This window comes from Vulpes vulpes, chromosome 14, assembly GCF_048418805.1.
Source record: "Vulpes vulpes isolate BD-2025 chromosome 14, VulVul3, whole genome shotgun sequence".
NCBI lineage: Eukaryota > Metazoa > Chordata > Mammalia > Carnivora > Canidae > Vulpes > Vulpes vulpes.
In genome coordinates, this window is record NC_132793.1 from 18,464,852 (window position 1) to 18,489,411 (window position 24,560).

Here is a 24,560-nt window from a genome sequence, read left to right on the forward strand (position 1 = left end):
GGGGGCAGGCAGGAGACAGGCATGCTTCAGGTCTGAAGCCACCACAGGGGCAGCAAGAGCTTTCCTCCCAATGTCATACTCCAGAAAGACACCTGTTCAGTAAGTGAACATATGTCCTGATTAAAATAAAAGTGATCAACACCAGTAAGCCAAGCACGTCCTGTGATGACAGGCGGCCCCTAACTAAAGGGCTGGCACAGAACCGCTTCCTTCACAGAAAAGCGCTCCCCTGGCCACAAGAATCTGGAGTGAGAAAACTTGGTCCAGGGAAGTCCAGGTTAACTCCCCCCACCCACCTTGTCTGTGGGAGAAGGACCATCCTTCTGAGTAGGTCAGAGGAGCTCAAGGAAGAAAGCCAAGGGGCCAGCAAGAGCCTGAGCAGTAGGCGTTCCGATGCTGGCAAGCAGAAATGCTCCCAACTGATCCAGTTCTCTGGGGTGGGGGTGCTCAGGGGGGACCTACGGTCTGTATCTGTAACCTGGGAAGTGTTAGGTCTTTGTGGTCTGACTTATCAAACAAGAAAGGGATGATTGGAACCTAGAACTCCTAATCACCATTGGACTGGACTTAAAAAATCTTGGTCTCTCCATGCTTCGTTTGGTATATGCATTATCACACCAGGGGTGTAGTAATTACTATTTTAAGAACCAACTGATTACATGTGTCTGCATCTTTTCAGTGACCAATCTTTTCAGGCTCCCCGGGCTGGCTTCTTCTGCCTGCCCCACCCACTCACCAGGCGGGGTGCACACCAGCTGTGTGCGCGCATTTCTGATCCACACCAGCACAGAGCCAGGGGATGGTAAGGGCGGGGCCTTTTCAATCAGGTCTGGGCACAGAGATTTGGTTGCAAGCTCTTGAGGATTTTCAACCTACTTCTGGAAGCTGTAGGTTTTTTTGGAAGGAGAGGCGTCTATGGAACTGGGAAGGGACTCTCTGGTTGCTTCTTGTTCACCTCCAGAACGGACAGGCCACAGAAACTCGGGCTTGCACGCAGGGAGGCCAGTGGCTACACTACCCCCATAGGCCCTCTGCAGAGGAGTCAGAGCAGAGTGTGGCCTCACCGCACCTCAGAGCCCAGAGGGGAGGATCTGCTTGACCTGGAAGTTGCCAAAAACCTCTCAACCTGCCTGCTCTGCAGAATAACCACCTGGCAACTTGTCCAGAGTCACCAAGTCTCCAGACAACCTGCTCTCCCGAGCCGCCCTCCCCACCATGAGGGCACCCAAAGGGATGGGGAGCTGGCTTATTTGACAGTCAGACCCTAAGAAGCTGGCATGAATGGCCGAGCACTGGCCGTGCTGTGGGACACCATTGTGCCCATGGGCCTGGCCCCCCTGTCCTCCAGTGGGGCTGCCTTCCCACACCTTCCCCCAGCTAGACAGAAGCAGCTGGCTGCACAGCAGCTGTCCCCACACCTCCCCACAAAGCAGGCAATTCCTTAACCCCCTTTCATTCCTAAGGGAAAGCATACAGAAAACCACCTGTCAGAATAGGCTTTACTCTTTCTTCTCTTCCCGTCCCTACCCCATCCCTGACAGCCTTACCATCCGCAGTCCCAGTGGCCCCACAGCACAGGACAGGTCACAGCCTCTCCCTCTCCCACCCTCCCCTCCCCTGGGCTCTGCCTCAAGACTTCCCTCCCATGGTGAAGAGCAGGAGGAAGTAACTTAGTTACGTATGATACTACTGAGAAGGAAAATAGTACTGCCATCATTTAAAGTCCTTTTCAGAAGTAAAGCTTTTCCCATAAAGTTTAAGATTTTTGTTAATATTTAAATTATAAGCCAAACACTGGCAACCATATAGAGATGTGTTTGCTATGGACAAGACTGGGAGGTCATACTTGCAAAGACAACTTTGGAATTAGGTTTAAATAAACCAATACATTTTCTCAGAAATTGTATAATTTCCTTCGGTTTACAATCCATGATATGGAAAGTTTAATAGAACGTTAAATAATTTACCTTCTACCCTAAAAGTAAGCTATAGAAAACGGAATCACTATTAGGATCGAATAATAACAAGGCTTTAACGGCTCAGTGGTTTTTCTTAAGAGTATATAAATATATAAATCTTGAAAAGTAACACTGTTAGTTGAGCTGTAAAATCCATAAAAATAACAGTTCTGCCACAGTGCACAGACAAGTTCATTCATTTTTGCTCCCCACCCCAACCAAGCAGCTTTCCGGTTAGAAGTGGAAGACCTAGAAAATCATACACCTACATGAAATAATGAAGATAGTGAGAAATGGGGTGTGCAAAAAATAACCTTTAAAATTCCATCTCCAACATCACAGATGCCCAGTAACAGGACTTTCAACTGGTTTAACGAACACTCAGGATCATCTCCGCATCCTCCTGCAGTGCTGTCTGCAGACTTTGATCCCAGGTCTTCTGCTGCAACAGGGAGAGTGGTCTTCAGTCTGAACTGGGATGGGGGGTGGGGGTGGGGGTCCCCTAGCCGGCCTGCTGGAGGGCGCCTGGAAGGAGGCATGTCTGTGTGTGCAGGTGCTTCCTGAATGCATTGGGGAACATCCCTGCTGTGGCCCGTGACCTGCTCCATCCCGGCCATCCTGGCCCCACCGGCACCGTCTCTGACAAAGGCCTCCAGGCTGTCGATGGCGCTCTTAGACCTTCTGCCTTCGGGCGGCTCCCTTGCTGTGTGGCAGGACTTGCCGTGCAGCTGGGCCAGCACATCCCCAAACTCTGGCATCCTGGTGAGCAGTTCTGGACTCCAGGTTCGCACCCAGAGCATCAACCTTGGGGCCAGCCCCTGGCTTCGGGCAGCAGGCAGGTGGTATAGCCCATGGCAGTACGGGGCGTCTAGGTCCTGCTCCTCCTCCTCCCATAGTCCTGAGGTGCTGCTGTCCCTCCTCCAGGCAGCTCCCTGGGGCTCGGCTCCTCAGGGCCCTCACCCAGTGGCCCGAGTGGCAGCCTGGGCTGCCCACTGCTGCTATTTCTAACATGATCCCCTGTATCTTGCAGGCTGGGCAGTCCCCGGCCCCGGGCAGCGCGCCCTTGTGCTGTGTCGTCTTCCTCGAGCAGGCGGGGCCCCTCTGCAGGCAGGTCCTGTGCTCCTCTGCCCCAGTTCCGGGGGCCAAACTGCGGGGGGGGAATGTGCCCCCACCCCTGCCCGGCTGGAGATTTAAAGCTACAGGACAATGTAAACTTGGGTTTGTTTCCCTGGCCCAGTGAGGCGGCTGTGGCTCCTCTCTTAGAAAGGTCAGCCATTCCTCAGAGCCTCCCGAGCTGCGGGCTGAGGCAGCCTCTCTCTTCAAGGGGCTGCAGCCATGGTCCCGGCCCCATGGATGGAAGGCTCCATCTCCAGAAGTCAGGACCAGATATGTGTGCTTAATTAATTTGAGACACAGTACAGTTTTTGCCTTCACCCAGAGCTGCGGCAGGGAGGCCCCAAGCAGTAATATATCTCATTCATGGCTTGGCTTTGTCTAGCAGTCACTGCTGGAATCCAGGTTCCAGGCCTCAGGGCCAGGAAGGCTGCCACGACAGGCCACTTCCCAAGAACCCAGCTCACGGCACTCCAGGAGGCACGCGGCACCTGCTGCTCTCAACGAGGCTGGCGCACAACTAGAGGCGGTTGTCTCCGTTGACCCGTGTCCTCCGTGGGGCCCTGGACAGAAGGAGGGAGTGTCCTCATCGGCAGTGGGGCCTCCAGTCCACTGGGACAGCCCAAAGCCAGACAAGGGTAACTTCTACACAGAAGCAAGAGAAGGACCCAGAAGGGGCAGCAGGCGCTCCTTCCCATCACTCCAGTATGCCCCCCATCCTCTATCCCCTCACCTCCGTTCCCGACTGTCAAAATGGTCTGCCAGGTGCTCCTGGGAGATACGAAAGTCCTCAAATGGCTGCTGGTAGCGGGCCTCAAAGGAACCTTCACGGGCCCGGCCATGGAACAGCTGGCCTGAGGCATCAGAGCCCCGCTCCCGAAGAGACATCCCGAAGGGACTGAGGTCCCCATTCTCCTGCTTCAACAACAGCAGTGCACGAGGGGTCAGCACCTCCCGGGGCCTGGAGAGGCTCCCCGCCACCCCCACCACCCTTACCTTGGCAGGGAACACATCGATCTTGACGAGCAGGGAGGCCAGCTCTAGGTCCTCACTGTAGTTGTTCTTCAAAGGCACAGCTCTGTATCCTGGAAGGAGGAAGGCCTGGCCCTCAGCCCAGGAGGCAGCTGGGCAGGGGGAGCCCCCCACCTGCCCCAGCCCTCGGGCTAGAGCCCAGGCCCTGTCCCTAGGAAAGGCCTCACCTGTCTTCAGGCCTTTCACCGGGAATGTAGCCTGAGCCAGGAAGTTCTGGTCACTAAACATGTCTTCCTCATACACCACAAAGCGCAAAAAGGCGAATTCCGGGTTACTGATCTGGAAGTGGAAGGGCTTGGCAGGCCACACAGGGTTCAGTCCATTGTCCACTGTGAAAGTCAGGGTAAAAGGCCTCAGGCCACCGCCGTGAGAGGACAGGCTCGCTGGCGTGGAGGGGCCTTCAGGGTGGGGTGAGTGGGGAAGGCAGACCTACCCACGAACTCTGTCTTCTGCTTGATGCTGTCGTACTCTGCTCCGGCCACTTCAATCTCCACGAAAGGACACACGATGCCTCGGCCGTTCTTTGGCAGGTGCCGAGCCCCCAGCACCTGGAAGGCAGGCCAAGATGGGCCTGGGACTCCCCTTCCCTCTCCCTCCGGGTCCTCACCATGCAGTGGAGGCAGTGCGCCCTCTGCTGGGCCCCACAGAGGCGGCCTAATACGTGGCTCACTGAGAGCAGTGGCCTTGGAAACCTACCTCATTAAATTCATGTCTGTTTTAACATGGACATCTTTTAATCGATGTCCCCACAGGGAAAGAAAACAGAAATGTCTTCTCAGGGAAGGAGCACATGCTCACCCTGTGCTATCCTCAGCCCTCCTTCCAGATTGCTCAGCCCCCAGACCCTGAAGTCCACAGCACAGGCTGCCCGGCTGGTGCTCAGGGACTGTTCTAAAACAGAACTGGGGGCAGGCGTCATTGTCACTCAAGCCCAGTCCTCACTAGCCACAGCGGGTGGCTGACCGCTAGCATTAGCTTCCTGTTCAGCCAGGCAGTGGCTACCCGTAGCTTGGCCTCATTGGACAGCCTGACTCTTTAGTGCTAAGAACTGGCCACATTTGGCCCACCTGCCTTGGGCCTTTGCCACTCTGGGCCTAGCCCCACAGAGGAGGCTGGCACCTGCCTTTCTGCCTCAGAGGATGGTCACTCCTTCCTTGAGCTCAGAAAACAGTCCACTGCCCCCTCCCCAGTCACACTGACACCCCATCCTTGACTCAGGAAACGAGCCCCAGCAGAGCAACCCCAAACCACCCTGAAGCCCACAGTTCAGTGAGCACCACCCACCTCAATGCAGATGGCATATGGTTCCAGGCCTCGGAGGCTGCTCTTGTCAAAGGGATCAAAGGCCTCGTCCCGCATGGTGCTCGGCTGCAGCACGTAGCCGCAGTGGCCGCCAGCCATGAAGAGGGCCTGGTTCATCTGCATGGGCTTGTCTGGAAGAACCGGGTTACAGTGGACTCCAGCCCCACAGTCCAGCGGAGCCCCTCCCCGCCCCAGTGGGCAGTTCCTCACCTGGGGTCTGGAAGTTGAGGGCTACGAGCTGACTGCCACAGATCCACATGGGCAGGGGGTCATAATTGGAGGAGTCCAGCCGCTGGCCCTTGGGGTAGATGCGCGAGAGCTGCAGCCGGTTGTACTGGAGGAACTTCTTGCCTTTGGCCTTGTTCACATATTTCTCAGCCTTGGTTTCCGGAAAGGATGACATGTCCCGGTAGCACGCACGTTCTGTGCCAATCTCTGGGCCAAACAGGGAGAATGCTTACAGAGCCCACCCACCCAGGCAGCTCCCCCAACCTCAACATAAGGGACGAAATGCTTCTCTTCCACCTGCCAGGAGGCAGGGGGCGGGCACCCAAACCCACCCCGCCCAGGCCTCAGCCCTTACTGTCTTCATCGAAGGGAACCGGCCTGCAGTAGACAACCAGCTCAGAGAGCTCCAGGGCGATCTTCTTCCTGCGCTCCATCATCTTCCCCTCCGTGAGCTGGTGACACACACAGAGCCTGTAGCCCCAGGCTGGAGCCCCACCCACACTGCAGGTGCTCTCCAGGCCCTTCCCTGTCCCTTACATCTCCCAGACCCCACTGGCCTCTGTCCTCAAGTCCCACCCCAGAATCATCCTTCCTCTTCCCTGTCCTGAAGGCCACACTTGCCTCTAAGACTCTTAGAGGGTGGGATCCTCACCACCACCCATGCCTTAGCCACAGCTCAGGGCCCTGGGCTTGGCTACGCTCTCCAGTGATGCTTTGTGATCACTGGGTACCCAGCCTCCCTCTTGTGACCTTGGTGGGGACACAGGCCTCTGGCTCAGTCTTTGGTGTGCTCCGCCCACCTCCCAGGTCTAAGAACCTTACCACCTCCCCTCCCCCAACCCCAGTGCAGCCACGTACCCACCACAGCCACTCACAAGCTCACCCCATCCTGTCCTCATGCCCCCAGAGGCCATCTCTCTTCCATCAGGGTCTCCTACACCCACACTCTTACTCCCTCCTCTTTCAGCCCAGTCCCCAGAGTCCATCTCCTAAACCAGCAGGTCTGCCAGTATAATCCTCAGCACCTTCCATTTTGTATGGCTCCTGGGTGCCTGTTCTCCAGAAGAGCTACAGACCTGTAGCCCTCTACCCCGACAGCCGGAGGAAATGGCCATCACATAGAATTCCCTCACCTCTTATAGTGCTTTCCTCTCTCCATTCCCCAGGTTCAGTGGAAGAGTCCTCCCTCCACCCTCCTCCCGGCTGGCTCCCCCGGCCCTGGAGGAGGCGCACTGTCCGTGCCATTCCACACTCCCCGACACCCGCAGCCATGCAACCCTGGCCACCACACTGCCATGGTTCCTGGTAGTGGCACCAGGACTCTTAACTGCTGCCAAAACAAACCAATGGGCACTTTCATGTTCTTACTGTGCCTGTCAGTACCTCCACTGCCCGACACATCAGACCCCATCCACCCCCCTCAGCCACTTCTAGCTTCTCTGGCCCACCTTCCTGGCTCCTCCTCCTCCTGCTATCCACACCTCAACATTAAAGCCCTCTTCCCACTCCACACCACTCATCCCTCCTGAGCCTCCAGGTACCTGGTTCCTGCCTCCAGCCCAGGACTTCTCTGGCCCTGCGTTTATCCTGGTGTGTGTTAGACCCATAGGGGTGTCCTATGGCTATCTCAAACCCAGCCCTGAAGGAGCCACAGGACTGGCAATGTGTGTTTTCTGCAGATCCCAGCCTAGAGGTGGGTCTGGTGCTGTAGGCCTCACCCTCAACAAGCTCACATGCTGCCAGCATGAGCCCCTGCGCCCCCACAGACGCCTCTCACCCTGGCGTCTGCCGTCTGGGCCACTTCTCGGATCTTCTTCACCCAGTCCTGCAGCTCTTCCTGTGAATCAGCAGCGACATCCAAGGACCAGTGTGCCACTGAAGCCATGCTGATGGAGAAGACGAAGAGCCGGTTGTTCTTGCCCTCAGGACGGATGGCTGGGAGAGCGAGAGAAGAGAGCTGGGAAGGTGTTTCTGCATCCCCCACACCACAGCCCAGGTGCTGGCTCAGAGTCCCCTCACCACCCATCCTCCTCCCCACACATCTTGAGGGAAACAAGGCTGCTGGGCTAGGCCCATTTTCCAGCTGAGGACGCCACAGCTCAAAGAGAAGTCGCTGCCAGAAAAGGCGGGCCAGGGCTGTCTTGCCTGGGTCACGTGCCCTGCCCCACCCCATCTCCATGCCCAGCACACCCTATGACCCCAGCTCTGAAGACTGCAGAGGTTAGCTAGCCCTCTGCATTACGCCCCCAGTGCCCAGCACAGGGTGAGTGTGTAGGGCTCAAAGCCAGAGGTGAAGAGAGGAGTCTAGGGTGTCAAGCAGGAATCCAGGCACAGGGAATCCAGACTGCGAGAGCAGCCTCTGTGATGGGCAGGCATTGGCTTCTTCCCTCAGAACACCTAGAAAGCCACCAAGGAGAGCCTGACCATGAGGAACAGTGGGCTGGAAAATCAGATGGGGGCTCACCAATCTGACAGGCTGGCACATCCAAGACCCCACGGAGCAAGTCCCCCAGGGGGCTGTTCTCATCCAAGTGCTGTGGAGAACAAAGCCCATGGGGCCATCAGCATGTCTGCTGTGTATGTGCATGTGAGGGAGGGCTGTGTGCAGGCAACACACACGTCTTACAAGCAGACACACGACATGAATGCACGGACCCCATAGCGGGGTGTGACTGGACTGTGGGTGACTGGTGGCTGTGTATGCACACCATGTGACTGGTGTGTGCACGAGAAGAGTCTGGGGACGGGGACCCTGTTCCAGCAACATGGCTCTGTTCTCACCTCCCTCTCAGGCTCCAGGGCTGCAGGGCTGACCATCTCTTCTACGTAGTTTGACGGGAACCAGAGCTGCTTTTTCCCCCCGTAGTCCCCCCGCCACCTGTGGAAGCCACATGGTGCTGACCCCAACAGCCACCCAGATTCCCAAGGGGTGGGAAACCCATCGTCAAGGCCCCACACCTACACCAGGCTGCAGCCAGCAGTGCTGACGCACATGCAGGGTGGACTACAACCATACGGTGGCAGAGGTGCACAGAGGGCCCCCCACCTCCCAGCCTGCCCCACACACCGCAGGCCCTGGCTCCAAGGACCCGGCTTACCAGCCGCCTTCTTGCTTCTCCACATTCTGAATGATGGCACTCTTCGTGAATGTCAGCTCGTCATCCCTCTGAGCCTTGTAGTCAAAGAGGGCTTTGACGGCACACTGCAGGGGAGGGAAGCATTGGTCAGGGCAGGCGGTCCCTCCTTGCCACTCTCCTGACCTGGGGCGGCCCACCTTGCTATGATCCTTAATAATGGCCCTACAGGCGGCTCCAGGTCAGATGTGACTGAGAACAGGCCCAGGGCTTCTATCACGGAGACTCCATGGGGTCCAGATGAAACCCTGCAAGCCCCCCAGCCTGGGCCCTGGGGAGAACTTTGAATCTGCCCCCAGAAGTCAGGGCTGGAGGTACCCTTAGCGCCTCTCCTGGGACCTGAAAGCCTATGGGCATGGATGGGACCTTATCATTCCTCATCTGGAAAGTGGGCGAAAATAACTTTCTTCCCAGGTTCCCTGGCCACTGAGGGAAGGGAATGAGGAATAGGGCACAGCTTCTTTACCCCCTTAGAGAAAAAAGCAAAAAGAGGAAGATCCTCTCTGTCAGACCTTCACGAGGTGAGGGACTGAGAAGCAAAGAACAAAGTTTTCTGGCCAGGGTGGCCCTGCTGCCCTGTTGCCACCCACGGAGGAAGCAGGAGTTACCCTGGGGAACAACCTGGAAGGGTCACTGCGGACCCCCCAGGGACAAGTTCAGGGAGGGGGTCGGCCCCAGGAGAGCTGTGGTCGTACACAAACCACATCTCTCTCACAACCTCTCAGGCCTCGGAAAACCACAAGCACCACTTCTCCACAACGACCACAGATGGGCCCCTGAGCAGAGAAATGCAAACCCTAAGCAGCTGGGGACCCTCCCCAGCTTCCTGGGTCCAAAGGCCTGAGGCTGTACCTTAAAAGTTGGCATAGGATTTGCCTCCACATAGAAGCCAGGGTTGCGTCCCTCATACAGGGCTCCATAGTCAGGCTCCTGAAAACAAGACCAAATGTGAGATGTTCACACCCAAGGAGGACAATGGCTGCCGCCTTGCCTGTGCCCCTTCAATCAGCATAACAATCACCATGTGTCCCACCTCACTAGGCCAGGTCTGCCCCCTTCTCTGGGGTCGGGTCCACCAGCATCTTGGACCTCAGTGGGCACGGCCTGGCCCTCTCCCCCTCCACATTCTTACCCTTGAAACCCACCTTGTGATTCTGAAACCTCTCTGTTCCTGAAGGCCCAAACTGCTGCTGAGCTGTTTGCAGTGGAGTCTTGCAGGGGCCCCACACTCAGTGTTCTAGCTCAGTGGCTCATCTACTCCTCCCTGTGCACCCCGGCCCCACACACCAATCCACCAACCGGGCCCCAGTATGTGTAGTTCTATCCCTGGACACCCATGCCCGCCAATGGCAAGTCTCAAGTGGACCTCCCCTCCTAGACGCCTTCCTTCTGTCCTTTGGTTCCAGCTCTGAGCCCTCCCCGCCCCCAAGATCATCTGTGCAGCCTTCCGTCTCACTTGTCTTAACCTGGTGCCTCTCTCCTCTACAGCCACACTTCTTGTAGCCAGCTCTCCCCTGTACTAGTGACAGTCGAGTTTACATCCAGCTGGGTAAGCCTCTGGCCTTGGGACTACCATTCCCTGTGTGAGCTCCAGGACTTCCTCACCACACACCCAGCTTGCGGGGGCTTAGATGCCCACCTCTAACCTCTTCACCTAATGCATTCCCATTCTTAGAGACATGTCCTCTTAGATGACATTCCCTCTAGGACACTGTCCTGGCACCTACACCATGGTCCCCAGCCCGGCAGAGTAACCCACCCTGGAGCTCCTCCAACTCCCTGGCTTCTGTGTCCCACACAGCCAGACTGTCCCATGACTACCCCCAGCAACTAGCCCCAGGGCTGCACTGCCTGCCATGCCCCCTCAACCACTGGGCTCTCACAGCTGTGCCTATCTTCTCCAGCGCTTCCTCATTGATGGGATAGCGCAGCTTCATTTTGCGGTATAGCGGGTGCTTCTCATAGTAGCTGATGAGGTCCACGAGGCTGTCAAACTCAGAGTTGCCCAGCATCACAGTCTGGCCCTCCTGCTGGACGCGGCAATGTTTGATCTTGCCCTCGGCCCTTAACAGAACAGTCACACAGGGTCAGGGCTTCCCAGACCAAGGCGTAGCCCCACACCACCCAGAGCACCCCAAGGCCACACCCCTCACCGGAAAGAGATGGCATAGGAGTTGGGCTCATTCCGTTTCCTCACCAGGAAGGCCCCATCCCGGGGAACACGCATCAGCATGTGCTCGGCCTGAGCTCTGGTCAGGCTGGCGTGGTACCACCTGAGGACAGGCCCAAGTCAAGCCCTGGCCATCACTGCTCAGGTCCCCACCCAGCCCCCAGACCCCCCCTCACTCTTTGCTCTCGTGGGCATTGGTCTGCGGGACCGGCTCTGAAAGGCGCATCTCAAATTCGTTGCAGCGCAGGGGCACTTGCTGGTAGTGCGTGATGAGGTCATAGAGCGAATCAAAGACCAGGTTGTCTGTCAAGAAGAACTTGGGGGCCCCAGCATCCTGCCGGGAATGGATCCGACAGTGCTGGACTTTCCCGTTCCTCCTGTGGGAAGATGGGGAGGCAGTGAGAAGCAAGCTTGGCCTGGAACATGGCGCTCCAGCCCCAGGGAGATGCCCAAGGGGTGCCAGGCAGCCCTGCGGGAGGGCTTCAAATCACCCAGAAAACTGTATGTGCGTGTGCATGCCTGTGAGTAGATCATGTTCCATGTGAAAGCCTGCAACAGGAACCAACTACAGACTGTGGTAAGTGGGTTACCAGAAAGAGAGGGTATAGTCGCCCACGAAGGTCTCGCTCTCCCGCACGAGGAAGGAGCCATCAGGGGCCCCGGTCTCAATGCAATACTCGGTGAGCAGGCGCTCGGCAATGTGTCGTCCATCCCGTCCTGCCCCAAGCTTCCCGTGGAACCACTTCTCACTGGAGTGCAGCTCTGTGCTGCCACTGGCCTGTGAGGGGAGGGCAACAGCAAAGACACTCAGTGACTCTGACCCCAGCCCAGCCCCCAGCCCTGGGCTGGCCCCTCACCTCCTTGGGTTCCTCCTCATCCTCATTGCCCTGGTCACTGCTGGTCTCCTCAGAGTAGTAGATCTTGCTGCTGGTCAGAACGAAGTAGTGGGGGTACCACTCCTGGGAGAGACCGAAGTGGGGCCCGTGAATGGAGGCCTCCTCCCACCGTGCCCCTCCAGCCTCAGCCAGGCCTGGCCCTCACATGGTTCACCGGGTCCTCCAGGTAGAGGATGCCATTCTTGATGGAGTTGCTGATATCGTTCTCAGAGTACATCACTGACGTAGGCACCTCTTCGTAGGCACTGCCCTCTGCCAGCTTCTTGTGCTATGGAGGCAGGCCAGGACATGACAGTGCCAGCCCAGTCCCAGAGTCTCCCCACCTCCTCACCAAGGCTGAGCCTGCCAGTTAGAGCCATGGCCTGGGCGAGGTGCTGGCAAGTGCTGGGCCTCCCACTGTTACCTTGATGAGGATCTTCCTCTTGAGCTGGTTGGGTGAGGGGAGCCCGTCAGCAGCGATGTCCACAGGCTTGGTGAGGAGTGTGTCCCCAAGCACCTTCTTGAAGTACTGCGCCATGTTTCTCTGCTGGGCGATGCTGCAGTGGTCCTCGATGGACAGGATGACCGGATACCTGCAGGGCAGTGGACCAGTGCAGTGACAAACACCTTACAATTTTAAGGGGTCAATGCTCAGTCCAAATGGCCCCTCAGGAAAGGTGTTAGGAATCAAGATCCTGGAGGCCCTGTCTCTAGAGAAGCTGCCCAGAGAGGATGCTGGCCCTGGCCGCTGGATGGAAGTATTTTCTGAGGAGGGTAGGACTTCAGTTTGCTCCACAGACTAGAGAAGAACCCATAAAGGGGGCAGGCTGAGGATGTAGGAAACAGGGTGGGGCTTAGGAAGAAGGGCTCCAGAAAGCAGCAAGAAAGGAAGGGAGGCCAAGAAGGACAAAGATAAAAAGGGAGTAGGGACAGGGCATTGGAGGGGACCCTCTCTCCCAGGAGAGACCTGGAGCCAAACTGCCCCCTGCCCCTCCCCTCAACTCACTCTGAAGCCACGAAGGCATGCTCCTTGATGGTATGTAGAACATCTGAGAACTTGATCTTGGTGGTAAGGGTGTGCCCATGGTAAATGACTGGCATCCCATCTGGGCCATCCCAGCAGTCCACTGGGGAGGAACATGACCACAGTCAAGAGGGCAGGCCTCCCAACCTACCTACTCCCCCAGCCCCGGCCACCACGCACACTCAATGCAGCGACAGCCCATCCGCAGGCAGCGAGCATAGGCTTCCAGGGAGGACTCACTGGAGAACTGGTCCCCAGTCAGGTACCTGGACAGGGAAGGAGAGGTAAGGGTGGTTGGGTGAGTGCCTCCCTCCCAGGGGTGGGCCGGGTGAGGCCGAGTGAGCCACTCACGTGTTGTGGGAGGAGGAGATCCAGTAGTGGGACAGAGGGTTGTTCATGGTGTCTGGGCACACTGCATCCAGCTGTGAATTCCACACGCTGTTCTCTTTGGAGAACAAGAAGGTGACAAACTGTCCAGGAAGAGGAAAGAAAGGAAAGACAGAGTGAACAAGCCCCTTACCAGCCCACTGGCATGGCCATGGTGGGAAGGAGACAATGCTCATCAGTGTCTATCATGGTGGGCAAAGTGGACAGTAGGGAGGAACAAGGTGGAAGCCCTAAGGAGAATCTGGTTCCTGAGACCCAGGTGGGATTCTGGTGAGTGCCCCCCTACTCTGAGGGAAAGGTGAAAGTAGGGTTCACCTCGTCCAGGAAGAAGTAAGGCTCTTCAATTTCTCGCAAAGGATCTCGAAGGAAGCTGAGCATGAACTCCTGCACCTGAAGCCGGTCAACAGCCCACAGCTCCTGGTGGGGATGGGTTGGGGAGGGGTACGTGAAAGGCTGTCAGTGATGAGCCCAGCCCCCCTTATCCAGGTACCATGGCCCTGTCTGACCAACCATACCCCCTGGTACTCGAGGAGGAACTGCTGGAACTCAGGAAGGGACACACGACAGAGCTCCGGGCGCTCCCCTGCCCTGTGGAAAAGAAGGGAAGTACCTGGCAGCCAGGTGGCTAGCATAGCCCACAGATGACGAAGGGCCCCATGGAAGGCCGAGTCCAGCTCCCACCCAGCAGAGTTGTCCCAAAGGGTCCAGCATGACTCATCCCCTCCCAATGCCTCCCACCTGGACCAAGCATCACCAAGGGAGAGATGGAGGAGGCCCAGGGGAGAACCCTGCCGCCCCGCTTCAAAGCAAACCTCAGGGCACTGGCTTCCAAGAAGGGGAGGTCCATCTGCAGGAGACAGAAGCTGGTCAGAGCCAGAGCCCCTGGGAGGCCACATGGGGAAAGGGCTTTCAAGAAGAAAGGCCAGGGCAACAGACAGGGGGAGGCCTCCAGAGGAGAACAGCTGGAGAGATAGCACCCAAACGCCCTCAAGCAGGGCAGCGGGGCTGATGTGGGTGGGGCAGGGGCTGGGGCAGGAGGTTGGGGGCAAGGGCCAAGGGAGGGCAGGTGGCTCATGCACCGTCTTCTGGGCGCTGTACATGAGGCTGCGGTACAGTTGAGCAAACTGCCCGTAGGTGATGTCACTGCTGCGCTGCTCCAGGTCCTACATGGATAGGGCAGGACTCCGGTCAGGCCCACAGCCAGGAGCTCCCAGGCCGCCCCCACTGCCTGCAGATAGCACAGGGGTCCTCACCGTCAGACGCTCTCGGAGGAAGCGCATGTTGGGAACCCGGTAGTTGACCTGGGACAGCATGTTCTTCAAGTCCTTGGCTGATATACTGAGGAAACAGGGACATCCCCAGGGGCCTGGCCCAACATCTCAGGACCTCTGACTTGTGGGGTGAGCCCACCTGGGGCTGGACAGGTAAATACTCCCCTGGCACCTGGAGTCCTGAGGCTGAGGCTAAACCAGAACCCTTTGGGCGATCAAGGGAAGTCCCCCCTCCTTTCTCTGGGGCTCAGTCTCCTCATCTGAGCAAAGAAAAAGGTCATGATTCTGGCAAGAAAGGAGTGAACAGGCTCAGTGGGGTGGGTCAGGGGAGCCAATCTTTAGGTCTCATCACTCAAGCCTGTACCCTCTAGCCCCTGCAACAATCCTAGGGGCTGATGGCTCACCCAGGACACAGGAGACAGCCTCCCCTGCTGAGCCTCCAGGCCCCGCACAGCTCACTCATACATTCCTGACTAGCGACCCTGAAAATGCTGGGAATTTGTGCCTCAGCACCTGGCATTGGAGGCATGGGGGTAGCAGAGGGGTATTTCCTGCCGGTGACTAGACACTCTCCTGGGGTCTGACAAGGAAGTGTCCCTGCCCTCCAGAGTGCCCTGCCCAGGATGTGGGACCACAGCATACTGCTGGGCCTGGCAAAAGGATGGAACAGATGGGGGAAAGGGAGGCCTTCTCTCCTAGAGGGTGCCCCTCACTGTCGTGCCCAAGAGCCTGGCAGGCAGTATCAAAACTCCCCTCCAGAACTCAGTACTACACTGTATGCTCCTGGCTGCTATTGGCAACTGTGGTTCAGCAAGTGCTTGCTCTGTGCAGGCACCCAGGAGGGAGGCTGTCAGGTTCTTCCTTTGCAGGTTAGGAAACTTGCTGCATCACCAAATGCTTTCTTTGTGGACTCTATGCCATCAGCATTTCAAGCAAGCTATTATCTGTTCCACCAAAACACCTGTCTTGACTCTGCTGACAATCTCTTCAACTACCCCTCCCTTCTCTGCTCTCTTTCACAGCAGCACCTTGAGGGAGCCATCCATGTTCCCTTTCCTTCCCTGAACTGCCTTCCCCTCTCCTCAAGGTTACCAACAACCTCTGCGCTGTCAAGTCCAAGGGGTACCTGTCTTCAACACACCTGACAATGCCTGGCACAGCTGACCACTCCCTCCCTCCTGGAACTTCCAAACTCTACCTTCCAGGCTTTTCTCTTACCTCACAAGCTGCTACTTCCTTTGGCCAGCTCCTCTTTACCTCCCTGATCCCCAATGTCCAAGTGACCTGGGATCAGCTACTGTCCCTCTTTTTTTTCTTGCTACCAGTATGGGGTGATCCCCAACCTCATGGCCTATATATAAGGATCATTTCTATGCTCCCAAGGGAACATCTCCTGCCCCAACTTCTCCCTTAAACACACACTACCCACCAGCCAAGGCAACGTGTCTACCTGGATGTCTAAGGGCATCATAAAACCTAACACTCAAATGTATCCCACCCCTAAACTCCCCCAGATGTGCTATTCCCATGGCCTTGCCCATCTTAGTCAATGGAGCTCCACCTTTCCAGATGCTCCAGCCAAAAAGTTTACTGTTACCCTGGGACTGCTCTCTTTCTCTTGCACACCAAAATCAATGTTAAGAAATTCTATTGGACTCTTACCTTCAAAATACGGTACAGACCAAATCTGACCACTGGCTATCACCCTCCACCCTGACCCAAACCCTCTCATCTTCCACCCAAAATGCTGAAGCAGCTGCCTGCCCGAGCTCACCAGCTCTGCCAAGCCCTGGACTCCCCAGCAACAGTTGGCAGTCCTGTACAACCAAAGTCCGGTCACGGGACACTTCCTTTCAAAACCCTCCGTGGTTTTCCAGCTCTTTCACGGCAACAGTCAGAAGCCCTCACCATGAACTGATCTTTGTCCCTTATCTCTTCTTGGCCCCTCTGGCTGTCACACAGTAGCCTCAAAGCTGTGAGCTTCCAGGCACTCTCTCCCACACTAAAGCCAGGCTAACCCTCTCTGCAGGACACCCAGAGCCACTCTGCATTTCCTGTCTTTCTCCTTGGCCTCCCTCACTAATGTGTGCTAAGGCCATCACAGGGGCCTTTCTGCAGGAAGTTATCTGTGCCAGAATCACTTGCCTACCCCCACCAGCCCTACTAGAGGTAGGCCCCCTAGGTCCTCTGGCTCTCCAGGCAGCTGCTCAGGGCACAGCTACTGTTTTGGCTGCCCCAACCCACCAACTGGGTTAGAGCCACAGCCCCAAACCTACCGATCCTCACGATTCCGATCCACTGAGTAGAACTGCTTCCGCAGCCACCTGGTGGGAGAGAGGCCTGAGGTGAGAACTGATTCTCCAGCTGGACTAGGTCTGGGGAGGTCAGTAGGCAGTGCCTGGGCACAAAGACCCGTGTCCTTGGCTCTGCTCCCTAGAACCTAATGCCCCTAACCCTAACCATGTCAGAAGCAGTTCTTACCTCTCAATCTGCAGAGGTGTGGCTGCCTGCAAAGTATCCTCCATCAGCCAAGTTAAACCCTTGATCCACATGTTCACTTCATCCTCAGATGTAGCTGTGATCAAGGGGTAAAGAACAGAGCTGAGGACACACGCTTCCTGCTGAGCCAGGAGCCAGTAGAGCCAGTAAAGCCTCCTCCAGCACCTTGACTCCTACCTTGCAGGCTCAGAGTCTTCAGGCGGAATTCCATCCCATACAGGATGACGAAGCAGTGTGACTGGTCTGGTCGGAAAGCAGGGTCCTCTTGGTAGCGATCAAAATCCCGTGAGGTCTTCCCTGGGCGGATCTCCTTGATTTCTCGAATGTCAACTTAGGAAGGTAGAGAAGAAGCCAGGGTCAGGCTGGGGTCTCTGAGTCAGTGCTGAAATGAGGGCAGCCTGGTTTCCTCACTCATTCCCAGGCTCTCCCTTAGGGAAGGACCACAAAGGGAGACACCTCATCAAGGAGCAGAGCCAAGAGTACTCACCATCCCATTGGTGATAAAAGAGAGCTAGGCTGAGTCTGAAGACAGACCTCTGCTAGAAGTTGAGCTGTCTGGGGAGAGCAGGGACCCCTATCCTGTGTACCTTCCCTTGCTGAGAATGGAGGCAGATCTCTCTGACCTGAATAAAGGCTAGACTCGAGAAAGAGAACTGGGGAGGGCATAAAGCTGTTCTGTGAGGACTACTTCCTGACACAAAGTACACAAACCAAATTGTAAAGTCCAAAGGTAGGGCAAGGCAGATCCAAGGATGTCTCAGGATCCATGGGAGGAATGAGGGATCAGGCCCAGAGAACTGATACCCCCCTGAAATGGCCCACCACCCCAAAAAATATTGAGCAAGTCTCAGCAAGAGGCCTGGTCCTCCAAGGCAGTGGCTATCCAAAGGTAAGTTTCCTGATCCTGGCTGTCAAAGGGCCTGCATGTGCTCCTCTGCCCTCACACAGCACAGATCGGGAAAGCACACAGGGCTGAATGGCAGACAACCTGCCATGTCCACTAACAAGGGAAATGATGCTAAGTGACTTGCTTAACTTCTCCTAGTCTCAGTTTTACCATATATAAAGTCAACTGAATTTTTCTAGAAGGCAGGGTGGTAGAAAAAATATGCATGGACTCTGGGACCAGACTGCCTGGACTAGAATCCCAGGTCTACCTACCATTAGCTGTGTGATAACACAGTGATAACTGCTCTGATCCCGCACCTTCATCTGTTAACACAGGTAACAAATAACAGTGAGGGTGCTGGTAAGATCAACAAAGTGTCCAGCTCGGTATGTGGCACATAGGAGCTCAGTGCAGGAGCTAGGTATGACCCACAGAATCCCCCAGTGCTGGCTGAGATCCTGGACAGGGGGAAGATTTTCCAAGCCAGATAGAGAGACAAGACAGATTTAGGGAGAAGCTGTTCAAACAGAAGAAACCTGGATGAGCCACCAGAGAGGACTCTTCCTGAGTACTCCCTTGGCACCAGAGCCCCTTCTAATGCTCTCAAACCAGACTGGCCCGGAAGATCTGGAGCCAGGAGCAGTGCCAGCACATTGCCTGGCTAGCGTCCACTGCAGAGCCCTCCTAGCCCAAATTGTGTATGACCCTGGCTAGAATGTCCCAAAGGGCCCAAATCTCCAAGCTCTCTTCCTACTCCTTCTAGCCACAGCTGTGCTCCAACTAGCCCACCTCAGAGGCACTGTGTCTAGCTCCAACCCCAGCTCCCCACCACAACATTACTGGTTCTCACTGGACCCTGCTCTCCTTGCTCCCTTGCCTTCATCAACCCCTCAGGCCTGGTCTTCCCACTGAAAGCCCTTCCTTCCCTGCCAGCAGCCCTGCCCCTGCCCAGTCCTCTTCACCAATGAGCAACCCTTCTTAAGTTTTCTGAAAATTTTGTCACACTGTTCTGACCCTCTTGTGATTGCTTACTAAGGAGAATACGTTCCTTCTAAGGCCTTCAAAGCCTTCCTGGTGAGGATCAGTGATTTTCATTCCCAGTTCTTCCCTCTCATCTTCTCTCCTCCATCTAAACTAAGTTGGACCAAGGGCAAGAACAGCCAGTGCTTCGTGTCCCCCACTTCATCCTGGTCCCAAGGGTGAACAGTCTACCTCTCAGGCTCCATTCTCTACCACCGAAGACCCAACTCAGAAGCACCCTCCTGCAGTAATCATGCCCTTGACTCCTCATGACACCATATGTGTGAACATTCCTCATCTCTCCCAGGCCAGGCAGGGCCCGTGTATTACTGGCTGAAGGACTGAATAAGCAAATGAAAAAAGTAGGCACACAGGTGAGAAGAGGGGCTACAAAATGGGAGTCAAGTTTTAAAAATAAGTTACACTCAGGTAGAAACAGGGAGAGTGGGGGGAACTGAGTCACAAAAACGCAGCCCGAGAAGATAGTTTCCAAGGATGGAAGGAGGAGCCGAACAGGGGAAATGCCCAGATCAGAAACTGCAGAATAACCACAAACCCTGCCCTTTGAAACAGAAACCAGTATGCTTTTCCGGTGCAGAGCTACTGTCATCCCCTCCCACACCTCTCACACAGGCACACAACCTCACAAACGCAAATGCATGTAGGCCGGGGTCTGAGTGCTCCACAGCCTGGGCCCCTCCTCTCAGTTCCCTGCCCATCATTAGAAGTAACCCATGACATGGCTACTGCTTGGCAGGTAGCTAGAGGTCAGTTCAAAGCCTGAGGTTAGGACACATGTAGCTGCACAGGCATGCATGCACACTTGCGCACAGACACACACACACACACACACACACACACACACACACACATACTCATTGCCAGCAGGTCCCAGGAGAACCTCTGGCCTGCCCTGTGCTTCTGGGCACATTCCTATGACACCAGGCTGGAGGCAGATCAGGCTCCTGCTCAAGACAGGAACCAAACAGGTCCAGAGCAGGTCCAGGCCAGGAGTCCAAGCTTCCCAAGGTCCTGCTTGGCCATATCTGGTCCCTTGTACCCCCGACCCCCATAATGAAGTGCCAGCCTGGTCCTAATGCCATCGAAGCGCATCAAGCCAATGGCAAGCTGAAAGGATGTGACATCAGGGTGAGATGCTCTACTACGCTCTTAAAAGCCATTTCCTGTGCCACCTCCCAACCCCACTTTCCATCCTATTGCCTCCCAGACAAACACAGAAGGGTCCCCTTTCCTGAGAGAGCCAGGGCTGGTCCCCCAGGGACTGCCATCAGGGGAGGACACTCCCTGGGACAGGCATGGCCTCTGCCCTAGTTGGGAATAGGTTGGGGGTGGGGGGTGGGAAGCCAAGCTACCCTAGCTATCTCAGTCAGAACTGCAGTGAAGGGGAATGGGTGACGGGCACTGAGGCGGACACTTGACGGGATGAGCACTGGGTGTTTCTCTGTATGTTGGTAAATTGAACACCAATAAAAATTAATTAAAAAAAAAAAAAAAAAAAAAAAAGAACTGCAGTGAGACAGAGACCCTCCCAGGATCTGGGAGCTTCAGGAGGAGAGAACTGCCTAGAAGAACAGGAGAGTAGCACCCTGTTCCCAGAGACCTGTGACCCAGCACTCGTTCCCCACTCAGAACCATGGGAAAACAACGTTCAAGGAACACTGGGGAAAAGAAAAGCCAGGGTACTGAGAGGTCCTTGCTAGGCTGGAGACAGGGAAGTGAGACAGGGGAACTCTTTGAGGGACAAGGGCAGATTCCCACAACCAGGGAGCCAGGCTAGCCTCCTGTGTAGCAGAAGAGAGTGTAGGGCTTGACCAATGTCAAAGGGCCATCTTCAAGCTCACCCCAATCTGAGAGGGCCTAGGATTCCATCAGCACCATCTGGCCAGCTCAGCCCATCCAGAGGCATGGTGTGTTCATTCCTCCAAGGACTGGGTCCCTGAGGGCCATGCTTCAGGAATAGCATGAGTATCACCATACCAAGCATGGCCATGGTAGACACAAGACTTAATCACCCACACAATCTCATGAAGATACAGAGACCAGTCCTCCTCAAGAGGCTTTGGGGTAATGAGGGATGACTCATGCTGGGCCAGGAATGGCATCCCATGCCAGCTCTGAGAGCTGAGGACCTTCTGATGGCCAGGCTGCCTGGTGTTCTGGGCAGAAGCCTGAGGGTCCTGGTGACAAGCTGCTTCCTCTTGCTCCTTCAGGAAGCCTGCTCTAACTGTCCCCTTTCTGAAGGCTGCTCACACCTAGCAGAGGAGAACCATGCAGGTCTTCAATCCTGGCTGTGCAGACCTAAACAAGCCTTCACTCGTTTGGCCTCCATTTCCCCAACAGCAAACTTGGAATTCCTCTTGCCTCACAGGGTTGCAGTAAGGGCCTTGCAGGAATCAATGATCCCAGTGATGTCTGAGGGAGTGTGACCCCTGTGCATCTAGTGCATCAACATGAAGCCTAGACAAGCCAGCAACAGGGGGATAATTGCAGCCACATGCCAGGGCTTTGCTGGAGGTGCACCTGAACCGAGGAGAGGTTGCCTCAGCCCAAGGGAAGGAATCCAAGCAACGATTTCCCTAGCTCAAAGGGGGTCTTGCAGGGATGGGGCACCATGAAGGGGTGAGGCTCCAGAAGCCAGAGTTCAGATCAGTGCATGCAGACATGCTCTAAGCCAGAGGCCACGTCCTGAGCCTGCAGCACCCAGTCAGCTGTAGCCACAGCACCCTACCACCTCACATATGATGGGGTATTAGAACGGGACTAACAGATTTGAAATCATAAAGATTGGGGATCCCTGGGTGGCTCAGCGGTTTGGCGTCTGCCTTTGGCCCAGGGTGTGATCCTGGAGTCCCAGGATCGGGTCCCGCATTGGGCTCCCCGCATGGAGCTTGCTTCTGCCTCTCTCTCTCTCTCTCTCTCTTTCTATCAAGAATAAAAATAAAATCTTAAAAAAGAAAATGAAATCACAAAGATAAATTTTCAAATCCTGTTTCCAAACATATAGCTGGGCCTCTCCGGCAGGTCATGGATAAAAAGTGAAGGTTTTTGTTAGGGGTGGGACAGCCATTAACCATTTACATACAACTACATAAAGATAGTCACATGGAAGGGTCAAGCCTGTCTTGCCTTGACCACCCCCAACCTTGGATTGGTTTCTGTTTTGATTTTTAGGCAGAAGGAAACATGCCTCCTGTAGTCTAGTGGCAGGGGCCAGCTCTAAGCACAGAGGCAGAATGCCACAAGACTGAATTTGCAAAACGAAAGCTTGCATGACCAGGCAAGGAAATCCTCCCTTGTCTCCTCTCTTGACCCAGGGACAGGCATCTTGTCGGAGACCATGGAGACTAGAGATCAGCAGTTACTCAAAGCAGAGTGCCCAGGTCAGTCAGGCCTGGAGAGACTGCCTTCAGGATGGACTAGTAACGGCAGATGCTTTCCCTTTAAGAGCCTCAGTTTCCTCATCTGAGCCACACAAATGATCCCAAGCACTTTGGGAGGTGGGCTCCCACCCAGCAAAGAGTACTGTTGCTGCTCTCAGGACTTCTCTTTCGAAGGAAAAAGTAGGTCCCCAAGCCTGGGACAGCACCCACTCTACTAGGTAAGGAGAGGACAGGGTGCCAGGAAGGGGACGAGCTCAATGGCAGGCAACCAGTCTGCAGTCTGTGAAGGGACTGAAGACAATGACTTATGCTAGGTTCTTCTGAGGGTAGGGCTCTTCTGGTTTTAGAATCCTGTTTCTCAACCCCTCCCAGGTATCAGGCTGAGCCACAAGTGCCCACTAGTCATCCTCTTGCCCAATGCATCAGGATAGCCACGGCAGGGAGATGCACAGAAGCAGCATTCCTGTAGACCAGGGGAAGTCCTGGGACAACGGGAACCCCAGGGAAGAAGAGAAAGGGGGTAGCAAGAGTGGGGCACCAAGTCTTTTCCAGGGTATCTTAAAGACTATGGTTCGTGAGAGCCAGCCAATCCTGTCCCATATCAGACTCTGACCATGGCAGGCCCTGGAAGGGTTAGAAGGGAGCCCAGTATCAAATCCAAGATTCTAAATTAGACCCACATTTCTTGGTCAGGAACCAGTATCCCAGCATCCCCTGCCCCCAGTGAAGGCACCTTCCAAACAGCCCTACACAGATAGAGGTCCTCCAAACCTGGCCAATTAACCACCTCTCAGACAAGGAGAAGGTACAGAGAACCATGAGCACAGAGCACTGGCAAGACAGGTGGGAGGCACAGCATCACTTCTGAGCCTCATTTCCCTCATCTGCAAAACTACATCACCACTCTTCACCAGCCCCTTCTTCCCTGGACAACTGTGAGATATCAGGAAGAGACAATAAGGCAGTATCACCAGAAAGAGACAAGAGGACATACTGAAAATTAGCCCCCTGCCTCCGCCCATCCCCTGCAAACGAACATAGAGCCAAAAATACCACCACCAACACAGCAAAAAACCAGAAGGAAGTGGCACATATCACAAATTTCTGGACACGAAACATACTTTCATTGAAATATTTTTAAGAGAGCATCTTCCTTTTACAAAGTATGTAAACTAATTGATGTCCTCTCCAGGTCTGTGTGCCCAGCCCCGCAGAGCGCATTGGGAGAAGGTAAGGAAAGCCTATTCCTCCTCAAAAGGGGCCCGGTCCAATCAAGGCAACGAGCTGCAAGGACCCCAGCCCCTCAGCTCTCAGCCTACCCTACTCCCTCCAAGCCTCTACACCTGCCAGGCCCATCTTCTCATGTAAGTCTCTGTCAGGCCCAGGCCAGTGGTATACCTGGTGCTCCACCATTCTTGTCCCATTGTCTAGTGCTGCCAGGTATCTAGGTCATTGGCCTGTGAGCTAGCTCCTAAAGGAAGAAACTACATTTGACTCTTCATTCCCAAAATGTATACAGAGTGCTATGGAATAGGAATGAACACATGAGTTAAGATTGCAGAGTTCATTATCTAACAAAGGCAGCAAAGGCCACAAATTCTCAAAGATGGTATCAGGGATGGCTTCCTGGAAGAGGTGGTACAGTGGGGGCAACAAAGGCAGAGGAGCTACAACAAATATGCAAATGCAGGAGCTGGTGAGGTCTACTATGGAGACAGCAAAAAGAAGGACCAGTCGTAGTTGGGGGCGGGGGGTATGGCCTCTGAGAGCCAGGACAATCTGGAAACATTGGGAAGTCCCCACACACATGTTTCTGCAGCTGGTGGGAACCATGGGAAGTTAATGGAGCTTTGAGGAGCAGAAAAGGCACTGCTCCCTGAGCACCCTTGCTCTGTTTGGCTCTAAGGCAAGGCCACCAGGAGATTTAGGAGAGCAAGTCCCAGGGGTCAGGAGAGGTGTGCAATCTTCCCCCAAATGGGGCACTTGGTTCAGTGAGTACAGCATGTGACTCCTGATCTTGGAGTTGTATATAGATTACTTAAAAATAAAATCTTAAAAAGTCTTCCCCCAAAATGCTCTCTCATCATTACCCTCTCCAAACAGCCTGGGGTAAACAGATGCACCATTCCCAGCTGCCCCACCCCTCAAGTCAGCTACCTTTCATCATCCAAAGACTACACACCCAGGGTGAGGGAGCACAAATGGAGCTGAGCCTTCTTACTCAGAGGATGCCAACTGGAGAAAGGAAGCCACATGG

At 55.3% G+C, this 24,560-nt stretch overlaps 1 protein-coding gene across 4 annotated transcripts in view; it reads right to left on the reverse strand.

Annotated features, from left to right (window-relative positions):
* Positions 1 to 1,889: 1,889 nt before the first annotated feature.
* The window catches only part of PLCG1 (phospholipase C gamma 1), a 37,980-nt gene continuing 15,309 nt past the window's right edge, over positions 1,890 to 24,560 (reverse strand). Inside the window, exons 3-33 of one of the 4 annotated variants that reach the window (XM_026009659.2) lie at positions 17,171 to 17,323; positions 16,976 to 17,069; positions 16,771 to 16,818; positions 14,477 to 14,561; positions 14,303 to 14,386; positions 14,036 to 14,070; positions 13,739 to 13,811; positions 13,539 to 13,640; positions 13,188 to 13,306; positions 13,017 to 13,102; positions 12,819 to 12,939; positions 12,237 to 12,405; positions 11,979 to 12,101; positions 11,795 to 11,896; positions 11,528 to 11,715; positions 11,114 to 11,314; positions 10,921 to 11,040; positions 10,651 to 10,831; positions 9,620 to 9,697; positions 8,732 to 8,835; positions 8,415 to 8,511; positions 8,098 to 8,167; positions 7,411 to 7,568; positions 5,989 to 6,085; positions 5,616 to 5,840; positions 5,388 to 5,536; positions 4,537 to 4,651; positions 4,271 to 4,432; positions 4,068 to 4,156; positions 3,805 to 3,986; positions 1,890 to 3,634 (exon numbers count right to left, since the gene is read on the reverse strand). In XM_026009659.2, coding sequence (XP_025865444.2) covers positions 3,592 to 3,634; positions 3,805 to 3,986; positions 4,068 to 4,156; positions 4,271 to 4,432; positions 4,537 to 4,651; positions 5,388 to 5,536; positions 5,616 to 5,840; positions 5,989 to 6,085; positions 7,411 to 7,568; positions 8,098 to 8,167; positions 8,415 to 8,511; positions 8,732 to 8,835; positions 9,620 to 9,697; positions 10,651 to 10,831; positions 10,921 to 11,040; positions 11,114 to 11,314; positions 11,528 to 11,715; positions 11,795 to 11,896; positions 11,979 to 12,101; positions 12,237 to 12,405; positions 12,819 to 12,939; positions 13,017 to 13,102; positions 13,188 to 13,306; positions 13,539 to 13,640; positions 13,739 to 13,811; positions 14,036 to 14,070; positions 14,303 to 14,386; positions 14,477 to 14,561; positions 16,771 to 16,818; positions 16,976 to 17,069; positions 17,171 to 17,323 — 3,653 coding nt within the window. In that variant the 3' untranslated portion in view covers positions 1,890 to 3,591. Of the gene's footprint in view, positions 3,635 to 3,804; positions 3,990 to 4,067; positions 4,157 to 4,270; positions 4,433 to 4,536; positions 4,652 to 5,387; positions 5,537 to 5,615; positions 5,841 to 5,988; positions 6,086 to 7,410; positions 7,569 to 8,097; positions 8,168 to 8,414; positions 8,512 to 8,731; positions 8,836 to 9,619; positions 9,698 to 10,650; positions 10,832 to 10,920; positions 11,041 to 11,113; positions 11,315 to 11,527; positions 11,716 to 11,794; positions 11,897 to 11,978; positions 12,102 to 12,236; positions 12,406 to 12,818; positions 12,940 to 13,016; positions 13,103 to 13,187; positions 13,307 to 13,538; positions 13,641 to 13,738; positions 14,387 to 14,476; positions 14,562 to 16,770; positions 16,819 to 16,975; positions 17,070 to 17,170; positions 17,324 to 24,560 lie in introns of all 4 variants that reach the window. The other 3 variants (XM_026009658.2, XM_072735852.1, XM_072735851.1) reach the window with 3 other exon arrangements.